Raw genomic sequence first — 13,841 nt, 5'->3', positions numbered from 1 at the left:
GTGGATAAGCATACAGAAGACCGGGTGGCCAAGCATGCACCAGAGCGTCTCTTGGGGAACCTCCTGGAGGAGGTATCAGAGCGAAAAAACTGTCGCACTTGGTATTTGAGGGAGAGGCAAAAAGATCGCATGAAGGAGTTCCCCACCGTGCGAATATGCGTTCCGCCACTTGAAAATTGAGAGACCACTCGTAAGGGGTCAGAATGGTGCGACTGAGCTTGTCCGCCAGGATGTTGGACCGACCCGGAATGTGCATTGCTATTAGAAAGCGGTTGGTGGAGATTGCCCATTCCCAAACTCTCATGGCTTCTCGACAAAGAGGGTAAGACCTCGTTCCCCCTTGCTTGTTGATATACCAGACAACCGACATGTTGTCCGATTGAATCACAATTGTTCCCAAGGGAAGAAAGTCCTGAAGTGCTAGCAACGCTAAGAGCACTGCTCTCATCTCTAGAACGTTGATATGCAGTAAGGTCTCTGAATCGTTCCACGTGCCTTGGACGGTCCGGCCATAAAATGCCCCCACCCGAGCGGGAGGCGTCCGTGGTCACCGTGGCGAGAGGGGAGAAGCACAAAATGGGCGGCCTCCGTGGAGATCTGGGAGTGAAGCCACCACAGGAGGGACCGCTTGCAAGCCTTGCTGATCGCAATGGGATGATGCATAGGAAGAGCAAGGTATGACCACTGTACTAAGAGAGTCCACTGGAGGATGCGCATATTGAGCCTGGCGAGAGGAAGAAGTGCTATAGCAGACGCCATGGACCCTAGAGCCCTCAGGTCCAACTCCGCCGGAACAGAACTTGAGTGGAGAATGGCCCGCACCTGGAGCTGCAGATTTTGAACTCTGTCCGCAGTGAGGAAGGCTTTTAAACTCCTTGTGTCTAACCTGGCCCCTATAAAATCTAAGAGCTGTGTGGGCGCCAGGTTGGATTTCTTTGTATTTATAGTAATGCCCAGATTGGGAGCAAGATGGAGAAAGGAGTCTCGTGCCAATAGTAGTAGATGCCTTGTTGGGGCAGTAAGGAGCCAGTCGTCCAGGTAGGGGAAGACCTGCACCCCCTGAAGCCTCAGGTGGGCCGCTACCACTGCTAATACTTTGGTGAACACCCTGGGGGCTGTGGTGAGACCAAAGGGAAGGACCCGGAACTGGTAGTGACTGGCTCCCAGCCGGAAGCGGAGGAACCTCCTGGAGCACCTGTCCATTAGGATGTGGTAGTACGCATCTTTGAGGTCTATGGAACACATCCAGTGATTTTCTCCCAGAAGGGGGAGAATAGATTGCAGAGTGACCATTCCGAATTTTTCCTTGGGAACTGCCAGGTTCAAGAGAGAAAGGTCTAAAATTGGTCTTAGATCCCCGTCTTTTTGGCACTAAAAGAACCTGGAGTAGAACCCTGATCCGATCTGGTCTGGGGGGATGGGCTGGATGGCTCTTTTCTTTAGCAGATGGCCAATTTCTGCCAAAGCGGCCTCCCGTTGACCGGGTGGAACGTCTGGGAGGGACTTCAATTTTGGTAAGTGACGAAAAGGGATGCGGTATCCTCTGGATATGATCTGGAGAACCCAGCGGTCTGATGTTATGGACTCCCATGCCGCTAGGTGCCCAAAAAAACGTCCCCCGACTGCCTCCAGAGTGGAGCAGCCGGGCAACCCCTCAGGGTTGCTGCGCGGGCCATTCAGAGAAGGGTTCTCTGGACCCGAAGTTCCTGGGAGCCCCTCTGCCTCTAGGGCGGCGTCCTCCCTGTCCTCCTCTGCCACGGAAGGACTGGTTGTCCGGAGCAGGCTGGGATTGCTGTGACTTCCGGAACCACATCTTCTTCTGACCCTTTTGGTTCCTAGAATAGGGCCTCTGGGGTGCAGAGAAGCGGATTCCGACGGCAGACAGCGTCTTCCCGTCCTTCTCGCTCTGGGTCAAAGTGTCGCGAACGGTTTTGCCAAAGAGGGCAGAACCATCAAACGTTCGCAAATGACGCTTTGAAGGGCTCTGAGAAATCGCAATGACGGAGCCAGGCCTGACATCTAGTGACTAGACCTGCCCCTGCGGCTCTAGCGGCGCCTTCCGTAGCATGGGAGAGTAGCCGCATAGAGGTATTGGTAACTGATCTAAGAGTGGCCATGCGGGTGGAGTGCAGCACTTTGTCCTCCTCCGACATGGACTCTGGGGGAGATGCAGCGTATTCTTTAATGAGATCGCGCTGCATCCTAATAACGTGTGCCAGGTAGTTCAGCGCCCTTACCGAGAAGGTCGCTGAACTAAGCATCCGCTTCCCCAAGTGGTCCATCATCCGAGACTCCTTGCTCGGGGGATGGACTGAGGGACTCTCCTGAGCAAGTTCCCCCTTGGTGGCCGCCGTCAACATGGCATCTACCGGAGGCCCCTTACTCCAATGGGCACGGTCAGACGGTGGACTGAGGATCCTGTCGGGCCTCTTAGGGATTGGCTCCACGGTGTCCGGTTCCTTCCACGCCCTGGTGGTAATGAGGTCCACCAGGGGTCGGCAGGAGGGGACACCCAAGAGGTAGACGGGCCCGCTTCAAATGCCTCCAAGAACACGGACTCGTCCGAGGAAGACTTGGGGGCAGACCACCCCTTATGCGGAGCATTTCCATGATGTCTCCAAATGAGACATCCTCGGGGGGTGACCGTGGGGAGCCTTCCCCTTCCTCCAAATCCGTGTCTTCCGTGAGAGACTCGGGGGAGTCAATGTGCCTCCTTTTGCACGTATGTTTGCGAGGAACATCCTCTGGGGGGCTGTCAGAAGACTCCTCGCAAGCAGCAACCTGTTCCAGGGGAACAGCTTGGGGCACAGAAGCGGGCTGTCCCAAGGGCCGGATGGTGGAAGCCTGACCCAGTGCAGAGGGAGCGGGCGAAACAAGTGCCGGGGGTCCGGAGACCCTCAACAGGGCCCTCTCCACTACATCAAAGGCCGAAGGGGAGCCGAGCTCAACCAAAGGATCCGACAATCGGCTCCCCCTCGGATCCGAAGAGTGGATCGGAGCCGGCGCCGAAGCGCTCGGATCCGAAGGAACCGTACGCTCCGACACAGACGGCGCCGAAGGAGCACTGATCCCCCCGGATCCGAGGCTCGGATCCAGGCTCCGAGAGGTCGGATCCGATGCACTCGAGGGCAGGGTCGGATCCGAAGTACCAAGTACTATCGGCGCCGACCCACCCCCGGCTCCGAAGCTGCTCGGCTCCAACTGCTCCGAACCCGGGTAGCGGGTTGGAGAAGGAGCAATTGGCTTGAAAAAAGGGGTCGAGCTCCCCCCCCGAGGGGGGGGAGGCAAGAGCACTCCCATCTGCATCTGGGCCTGGATGAACCTTCTCATCATCCGGTCCAGATCAGCATCCGATAGGCTGTCGTTGATCTCGGCGAGGCTACCGAGGTAGGCCTTGAGTGCCTCCTCGATAGCCTCGACGGAGATCGGGTCTCCTCCTCCTCAGGTCCCGGTGAAAAACACACTGGAGACCGGGCCGAGGAGGAGGAGATCCAACCGACAATGGAGCCGGGAGAAGCCGCTTGGCTGGCGGGGCGAAACAGAGGTCTCGGCCGCCGCTTATGGTGCTTCTCCCTCCGGTCCCTTTTCTAGCATCCCTCTCCTCCGAACCAGAAGCGGGAGGTTGAGTCCCAGGAGGAGGAGGGGAGCCGGAGAGGGAATAACCGTGGGGATGGTTACCCGAAGGAGCGGAGGTCGGAGCCGAGTCCGGCAAAGGCCCGCCAAAACAAGCTTGGACCTCCGCTCCTTCAATGCCCTGGGGTTGAACCCTGCACAAATGGAACATCCAGATGTGAGGTGTTCAACCCCCAGGCATCTAACACACCAAGTGTGGCCATCAGCTGGGGAAAGCTTATGGCCACACTCGGAGCATTTAGAGAAAATAGCCTTGGGCTGCTCAGACATCCCAAGCTAACAAATAAAAGTTACTATAACTAAGGTAAAGTAACTAAAACAAAAATCACTCACAGGCCCAACACACACACTACGCTACCAGCGAGGGGAGGGATATAAATTTAAGATTAAACTCTAAAAAAAGTAATAATACAAGAGGGAAACCTACACTTTCACACAAATTAACCAAAAAAATGTTTTAAATTTTACAATTTAAACACTGAATATATCACTTAGCTGGAGAGCTGGAAAAACAATCTGGTCACCATGCGCGGCAAACGAGATCTGAGGTCATGAGGATAGAGCAGGGCATTATGGGTGAGGGGAGGAGCTGAGAGCTTGGATCCATAGCTGGTAAACCATGCCGGTTCGGATCCGATATTGGATCCATAACCCACAGGTTGCAGACAAATGAATCTCCTACTTCAGATCACAAGTTATCCTTCAAGGAACTTTACTAGATTCCCCCTCATTTATGTGGCTAAGACACCCCCCCATTGTGATAATAAGTACTATATGCAAATTATTCCATCACTGACAGCTTAGATGACACTCTTTCCATTGCAAGTGGCTGTTCCAAACCAGTCTCATTGTGAGATTTAAGGGTTATCTCTTAAGGTATTCAAGAGGAAGAGCGTTATTTTTTGCAGTCATTATTACAAACTGTCAGAGTCATCAAAACTATAATTACAGTCTGTCAAATATTTAAGGTTCATACCCCAATGTCTATCACCAACCACACTGGCCCAAAAAGGCAGTCAGCCTAAGGGGTGTGTATATAAATGAACTGCTTCCTGTCTCTTCTGGTAGAATCAAACTAGCTTCCACCCAAATATTCTAGAATAATAGTTTTAGTGAAGTCCTGTTCATCACGCTTAATTATATGCTCAAAACTGAACTTTAATGAGCATAAAGTAACCAAGTTTGCCTCTGTGTAATTCAACAGAAATAGAAATAATCACTGCATAGTGGTCTGTCACTTAAAATAACTGAATCTTACAAACTGCTTGAACTACATGTAACTTAAGTTTTGCTTTCAATCACTTTCATGATTCATCCAGACCACATCTAAGCAAATACTTAACAAAGCAAAGTCACAGAAGGGAGGTAAAATCTGCTCACTCACAAAACGTTAGCTCGAGCTGAAGTTAAGATACTTTTGGGTGATGTGGTCTTCTGTAACTCCTCTTAAAAATTATAAAACAGGATGCATAAGATGACATGCAAAATAAAGACTTGTATTAACAAGAAAATATTTAAGGTGAAAGTTGGCAATCGCCTAGCTAGTTCAAGTTATCCCTTTTTTGACAATCGAGCACGGTCTCCCCCAAACCAACAAAATGAGCAAGCAGTACAAAGCCATCACACAGTCCTAATAATCATGCAGTTTTAGAAATACCTTTACTCAGTTTTTCCTCTATCCCTAGCCATGTAATATGCTACTCTTTCTTCTTTCCTTCAATATCTAAACTATATTCAAAAACATTCTGCTCTTTATCTCCTTTTCCACCTCCCCACCCTTTGTCGGTCACTCACTAGTCTACTTGTTTTATTCACCCATTTCAAGCTTAATGTACACGCATCATATTTTTTTACTTCACCATCACCACCATTGTCACCTTACCATATCAAAAGAATGTAAACAAATAGCATTTTCTGTAAGAATGAGACTGAAAAATCTACATATTTAATTACTTTACAGGCTAATTTATATTGTATCATGACCTTCAGTGAAAGTGTGCTTTGACTTAGTCAAGACAATCTGAAAATCAAAGTACAATTAAAATAGTTACCTTTAACTGTGCAGTGAACTTCAGGAGACCCGCCATTCACTTGGCTCACTTTAGCTACTTGCTTGTACTGATTAACTGCCTGTGCAAGTTCGTCATTGGCTTTCAATATGTCAGCTAGGAGAAGCAGAAAATGTTCTTAAATAATATGTACTCTACACTGCTGCTTCATTAACAGGAGAAGAATCTTAAAATACTGTAACACCTTAACCATGACATCTACTGTTCACAGAGGATTTACTTTCTCACTACAGATTTTTGCTCTAATCAACTTCTCACTGTCATTTCTTTCACTAATTGCATTTCTAAATAAGTGTTGGTACACCTCTGAAAATGTTCATTTTTTTTCCAATTACAAAAAATTTACCCAACGAGCTTCTAGATCTAGTAAATATTTACTTCTACTCTGGTAAATACACTATTCAACATAACTGCAATGTAAAGCTTCTTTGTGGTTTGTATTTCACTTTCAGGTCATATTTCTGCAGACTAACATCTGTAATGTTGGAGGTACCTTGTGCAAAGGTCTTCAGAACATGTATTTACAGCCTGAATCTACTTGTTGTTCTTTGCTGTAAATATGTTCACGTAACTTATAGATTTACACAGTTTATAAGACAGAGTGAAGTCCATGGACTGTCATTACCTTGCCAATACCCAGGCAAAACAAGTCAGGCCCAATGTTTGCCTTAGAGAAAACAAGGGTAACGTTTTATATAATGGGAAATTTTAAAAGAGATAGGTGAAGCATAGAGTAATACACCTGTAATACACCTGTCACTCCAACATGTCACATCTGTTGTTTTTTTTTTTTAAACCTTTACTGTATCACTTGTTACACAGGTAAATTTTCTTTATATAAAGGTAAGCAAACCATATTAACAAGATTGCTTAAACCTCATTCCTATTTTTCTGCAAGTATTGTTCCCACAACTTCCATTTTTTTCTATGTAAGTTACTCCTATCCTTTTCTAAAGATCTCACTTCCTGTCCTTTTATCTCTGTTACACTATTCACTACTTCAAGTATGGTTGGTTTCCATTTTCTAGTAATTCCTTTTTTAGTCACCACCAGAATCTAATTTAATTCACCTTACAATGTCTAGCCAATTCAGATCCTGTATCCCAGCTCAAAAAAAAAAAATAATTTCCTTAGTTACACTCATTTGCTCACCCAATATTTCTGACAGAGTACTCTGTAGGGAATTTTCAGTCTACCAACTCATTACACTCCCAAACCACATGTTCCCAGTTACCACTTTCCTCCCCATCACACCGTCAACATTTGCCATCTACCTGAGGAAAAATTATTTGGAGACTGTTTGGGATGTAAAAATATCTATGCAAACACTCCCAGGAAAAAGTCTAACTCTTGTAGACTTTGTTGCATATTTGAGAGCCACACATACATCTACCCATTGTTTCTTTGTGAATTATATATTTAATCTTTCTTCCCAATCTTTTCTGTCCTCTTCTGATTGACTCCTATAGTTATTGTGCATTACACCATGACCCCCCAAAACGTGCACGCTGATTGGCCAGCGTGCACATTGTAAATCGAGTTATACTAATGGAAAAAGTACTTTTTTCCATTAGTATAACTCTACTTTTAAAACACTGTCTCGCTATGTTAAATGGGTTTAACATAGCGAGACAGGTTTTAAAAAAAAAGCAACGGAGAAAGCAAGATCTCCGTTGCTTTTTTTACTGTTTCGCTATGTTAAATGGGTTTAACATAGCGAGACAGTTTTAAAATAAGCTGCCGGGGGGGGGGGTCCCCTGAAGAGCTAAGGGGTGGGGCAGTATTTCTGGAACTGCTACCGAGCACTAAATGAGTCAGCTACGACTTTGATGTGTATTATCTATGAACCACTGCTAACAATTCTTTCTCTATCTGAACAAATATCTTTACTGCTGCATCTGTAAATAAATTTTACCCATAAGCAACTGGTCATATTTTCTATGAGACTGCAACTCTTATAACATTCTGACTTGTATCCATTTGCAAGACATACATATAAATGTAGGTGCACCATTCCTAGATGACATCCTGCTTCAATAAATAGCTTTCAAACAGTTATCGCAGAAATATTAGGTATAAAACTTTGCAAAATACTGCAAAAATCTCATGAATGACTTCTTGTCTTCTTGTTTTAGCACATATACTGCCATTTTAACTTTTTCCGAGTCTGGCTTCAGTTACTTTCATGTTTTTATGTGACCAATACATTTCAGACTTATTACTCTTATTATAAACTTGCTCAGTTATACATCTTGCTCTGTTTAACAAGTATAATAGTCTCTTGTCAGGTACTTATACATGTAGAAAATGTAAGTGTTGTAATGTTTTGTGCACCCAACAAATGTTTACTTGCCCAAATACCTTGATTAGGTTTGAACCAAGGTTTTATGCTGACTGTGATACCAGTAACTTGGTCTATTTGGCCACCTGTGACACTTGTACTTGTTTTTAGGCAAAGTTCAAAGGACAAAACCACCACCATAACAGGTACAAGCATGCAAAATCTAAAGGTAATGCTACTCAATGCTAGAAGTCTAAACCTCAAAATGCACTCTCTCGAGGCACTCCTAAAAATGGAGAACATCGATATCTCTGCAGTAACTGAGACCTGGTTCAAGGCTCCAGAGAGCACCCCTGCAATACCAGGCTACAACTCTTACCACACTTTTCGGCCACCAAACTAAGACCTAAACACTAAAGGTGGAGGAGTGTCAATTTTCACCAAGGATATTCACACCACCAGCCTAGTTGCCCAACATAATGCGTCCGAAATTCTCCAGGTGCAACTAACACTAGGTAAGACTGCAATCCAAATTGTAGCTTGCTACAGATCCCCCACCATACCCCAAGATTCTCACTACACCTTTCTAAACATACTGGAAAATATTAAGATAGAACTAAATACCCTAATACTGGGTGATTTTAACTACCCTGCTATTAACTGGGAAAACTACTCATGTACCAACACCTTTGCCCAATGGTTCTTGGAATTCATAAATTCCAACGCCCTGGATCAACTAATCCATAGTCCCACCAGGTGCTCCAATATCTCAGACCTGGTCATTACCAACATGGGAAATTGATGCTCCACATCTATGGTCACCCCCTTGTTAGTCAGGTCTGACCATAAGCTAATCACCCTTAACATCCACATCCTACTCCCACCCCCCAGTAAGGAAACCTCCATAAAAAACTTCTCCAAAGCCAACTTCATGCTACTCAAGTCAGAAGTGACAAACTTCATGACACCCATGCAGACGGGAACTGAAAGTTCAACTGCTGAATCGTACACTAAGGCACTGTACGAGCACATCCACTCATGCATGAATCGTGCCATCCCAAATAGAACCAAGATGCTCTCAGCCAAAAAACGGAAGCCAATCTGGTGGCCCCCTGCCATAAACAAACTTTACAACAAAAGGAATAAATTGTTGCAGAAAAGAGGAAAATCCCAAGATGCAAAAAACTCCCTTACCAGCCTCAGTAAGAAACTGAGATCCCTCAAAAAATCCTCCAAAGCTAGTTGCGAAAATAAAATTGCCAAAGACTCCAAAGACAACCACAAGGCATTCTATAACTATGTCAAGAATCTAAATGGCAATGCTCTGATCTGCTCTGAGCTAAAACAGAATGGCATTAAATATACTGATCCCAAGGATATTGCCAATATCCTGGCAGATTGATTCAGTGCCAACTTCACCCCCCTCCCACCTCCTAAATGGCCCATCTCAATACCGGAAGATTGCCAAATGCCGGTAATAATGGCCACACAGATAGAAAACACACTCTCCAAAGCTAAGAATACAACAACCATGATACCAGATGACATCCCGGGCTGTGTACTACATGAACTACAGTATGAACTGGCACCTCACCTAAGTGTCATGTTTAATCATAGCCTCACCTCAGGTTTCATGCCCACTGAGTGGCGCAGAGCTACAGTTATCCCACTCCACAAGGGGGGATCCATCTTGGATCCCAGAAACTACCGTCCCATCAGTCTGACAAGCCTTATCTGCAAGGCCATGGAGAGTATTATCATGGAACTTATAAACAAAGACATTGGCAACCTTCAAACACTGGACCCCACCCAGTTTGGGTTCGTGAAGGGCTGATCTTGTCTCCTAAACCTGACTGACTTCTTCGAATCAGTCTCCAGAGCCATGGACAAGGGTAAGGTGGTCCACACAGCCTATCTAGACCTTGCTAAGGCCTTTGACACCACCCCCCACTCTGGAATCATAGATAAACTTACTAAGCTGGGCATTAATCCCTATGTCACACAATGGGTTGCTAACTGGCTTACTGATAGAACCCACACTGTAAATGTAGCCGACTCCAAATCCAGCTCCAGACAAGTGACAAGTGGAGTACCTCAGGGCTTAGTCCTGGGACCGCTCTTGTTTGGCATCTACTTCTCTGAAGTACAGGCCAACACTAAGGGACTCTGGCTAACAAAGTTTGCAGATGACTGCAAACTGGGAGCCACTCTTGAATCCCCAAATTATGTGGATACTCTACAAAAGGGCCTTACAGAAACAGACGCTTGGTGCCAGAGCCATGGGCTCAAGCTCAATGCCAAGAAATGTATAGTTATCCCCTTTGGGAAAAAACATGTATCCATGAATTACCATATAGGTGGCAGTACACTAAACACTGAAAGTGTGATAAGAGACTTAGGGACACAGGTGGACAGTGGTCTCACCTTCGAAAAACCACATCGCCACAACAGTCAGGAAATCCTTCTATGTGGCACACTTCATCACTAAGGGCTTTTCATCCCAAAAAAAGGAGGTCATTGTCCCACTGTACTCATCCCTCATTAGACCCATTATAGAATACAACGCCCCGTTTGGTAATTACCTCTCAAGACATCTGCAACAACTGGAAAGGCCGGAGAAATACCTCACTAAAAGAATCACATGCCTAAAACAGATGCCCTACGCTGATTGCCTTAAAAAACTCCAGCTATACTCTGTCGCATATCGTCTACTCAGAGGCGATTTCTGCTTAACATACAAGGCCATGTCAAACCCAGAGCTGTTGGACATGCTACACTTAAAGTAATGGTAACCAAAAGTGAAATATCCACAAAACACCCACACAATGCGCAGTTCCGGCACAATAAAGGCTGTCTCAGTGTTCAAGGACCAGAATGGTCCTGAATTAATCCCAGGAGTCCGATGAATAGTAAAAAAGAATTTAATTACACTGAAGAATGTATACAAAATAAAATATGGTAAAAACTAGAACATAGAACATAGATTGAGCGCTTTTGTCTCCCTCCGGAGACTTCTTCAGAATCTACCAGCATTTACAGATGGTCCTTGTTAAATACATATTGCTCTAAAATCATCGGCTAGCAGTATCATCTTTAATTAACAAAACAAATTAAATATTAAAGGGCTGGCATGTGAAAACAGCTAGCGTATACAGCATCAAGGGACACTTTACCATATAGCAGTACATTGAAGTGAAATAAAGTAGAATAAAATAGAAACAAACCCAAACATACTCAAGATATATAGCATATACTATAAATATGTGTAAAAATATATAAATATAAATATATATATAAAATATATATATATATATAAAATATATATATATAAAAAATATATACATATAAAAACTATCTTATTATACAAAAAACAGTGCGATTCAGAATGGTTGGAGAATGAAATAAATACATAAATAAATTGAAATGCATAAATATATAAAATATGTATAATAAATTGTGCATAGTAAAATGAATAAATGCATGAATATTTGTATATAAAATATAATATAATAAATATATATATAATAATTGTAATATATAGAATTTATATATAATATATTTAAAAATGTATAACAATACATTGTAAAGCTAAAAATATAAAAAATTATATAAAAAAATATATAAAATATAAAGTACTAAAAATCTGAGAATTCTTAATTTAAAGAAGGGAATACTTTGTAGTGCTGTCATCTTGTTTTCACTTTGTTTTTAATCTTTGGATCTGCAGCTAACAATTTTAATGCTGGAGTAATAGAAATGTGGTCATTAAGGCCCTTACCACAACATGCATCGAGCCTTAACTGCCAAATCATTTCCCTATACTCTAAAAGGGTCTCCCAGTCACCACCCCTATCTGGGTAAGCAACCTCCTCTATTATCCAGAATTTGTAATCAGCCATATTACAAGTCAAAGCATGTCTATATATAGCATTATTTTCGTTATGCTTGTTATGTCCCTAATATGTTCATAAATTCTAGATCTGAGATGGCGCTCAGTTTTCCCTATATAGTAGCTCCAACATGCTTGACAAAATACTAGGTAAACTACTCCTTTTGAGTAGCAGATGCTTGGTGCCAGAGTCATGGGCTCAAGCTCAATGCCAAGATATGTATAGTTATCCCCTTTGGGAAAAAACATGTATCCATGAATTACCATATAGGTGGCAGTACACTAAACACCGAAAGTGTGATAAGAGACTTAAAGATACAGGTGGACAGTGGTCTCACCTTTGAAAACCACATCGCCACAACAGTCAGGTAATCCTTCTATGTGGCAAACTTCATCACTTAGGGCTTTTCATCCCGAAAAAAGGAGGCCATTGTCCCACTGTACTCATCCCTCATTAGACCCATTATAGAATACAACACCCAGTTTGGTATGTACCTCTCAAGACATCTGCAACAACTGGAAAGGCCGGAGAAATACCTCACTAAAAGAATCACAGGCCTAAAGCAGATGCCCTATGCTGACTGCCTTAAAAAACTCCAGCTATACTCTGTCGCATATCGTCTACTCAGAGGCGATCTCTGCTTAACATACAAGGCCATGTCAAACCCAGAGCTGTTGGACATGCTACATTTAAAGAAATCCCAATCCCTCAGAGCCACACGCTCCAGGGATCTAAACCTTGTCATCAGAATAAACAAAACATGCTGGAGGGATAGGTTCCTGACCCAGAGACTCCCCAGACTCTGGAATAGATTGCCCATACATGTCAAGCAGAGTGTCTCTTTGGCCCTCTTCAAAAGGAACTTTGATGATTGGATGGGAGAAAGGAAATTCACCCCGGGGATCACGCCAGTTGCCCTGCTAGACAGGGGTCCAGGGAAGTAAATAGTGTGGGAAGAAATAGCCAGGGAATTGTTATGGCTAGGCTTGTATAGACCCTAGGGCTGATAGCCTAGTACCAACCTAGGAACCTATTATTATGTGGGTAAAACCACTCAGAGGTTGAAGGAACGCATTAGTGAACATCTTTATGAAATACGTAAAAAAAATGATATGAATGCCCTGGCTAAGTATGTGATGATATTCCCAGAGCATTGGTTTCTTTTTAGAGTTCCAGAACCAGTGTTTGTTGGTGTTAGGGGGTGGGGGGGGGGGTGACATTAAAAACTTTCTTGAACAAAAAGAATTTCACTGTATTTTGAGGCTTCAAGCACATAAACATCCAGGGTTGAACAATAGTGTTTGTATTAAGCCTGTATTAAAGGGATGTAGACTGAATAAAGTTTAAAGTTTGTACTCTGTACTTTTAAATTTTAATTGATTTTAATTGCTACAGGTTGCTGATTAGTTGTTTTAATACATTTAAACTGATGACTTTTATCAGTTTTTAGAAGATCTGATTAAGTGTACTTGATACGCAAAAGCGCTTATCTTGGTTCTAATTAAAAGTTTTTTATCGCCGTGGCTGTCCTACTGGTGTTTTATTACTTTTTGTGTCTACTTTCCAGCTGGGGCACTTGGTTTTGTTGGTGATTTTATTTCTACAATATTTGAGTTTGTATGACTTTGGAATTGTTATATCAAGGGACTGGGGTTGAGGGAAAAGCCCTTTTATTAGAAGGTAGGGTTGGCTTGATCACTTCAAAAGCGAATTTCCAATAGTATATAGTGATATTGCTGTAGTGATGATTTGGGTGTGTGAGTAAACTTGTTTAGTGTTTTAGTAACAATTACTTGTGCCTCAACAAAGTCAGATGTAATTAATCTTTGTAAATTCCAGGATTTTTCACACTCTACAATTCTCCATTATTAGCTTTTTAGAAAGTGGCTGTCTAAAAACTGCAATGTAAAAGACATTTGATTTTTCTGGTATTATAAGGACAATATCAATAATAGTAAGAGGGTTATA

At 43.4% G+C, this 13,841-nt stretch overlaps 1 protein-coding gene across 1 annotated transcript in view; it reads right to left on the bottom strand.

The window, feature by feature from the left end:
* LOC122816478 (ADP-ribosylation factor-binding protein GGA1-like) overlaps window positions 1-13,841 on the bottom strand; it is a 1,452,484-nt gene that overhangs the window by 732,291 nt on the left and 706,352 nt on the right. Inside the window, exon 10 of the mRNA XM_044089299.1 lies at window positions 5,685-5,798. Coding sequence (XP_043945234.1) covers window positions 5,685-5,798 — 114 coding nt within the window. The remainder of the gene's footprint in view (window positions 1-5,684; window positions 5,799-13,841) is intronic.

This window comes from Protopterus annectens, chromosome 12.part0 (assembly GCF_019279795.1).
Source record: "Protopterus annectens isolate FY-2018-M chromosome 12.part0, PAN1.0, whole genome shotgun sequence".
NCBI lineage: Eukaryota > Metazoa > Chordata > Ceratodontiformes > Protopteridae > Protopterus > Protopterus annectens.
This window is presented reverse-complemented; position numbering and strand designations above follow the sequence as displayed.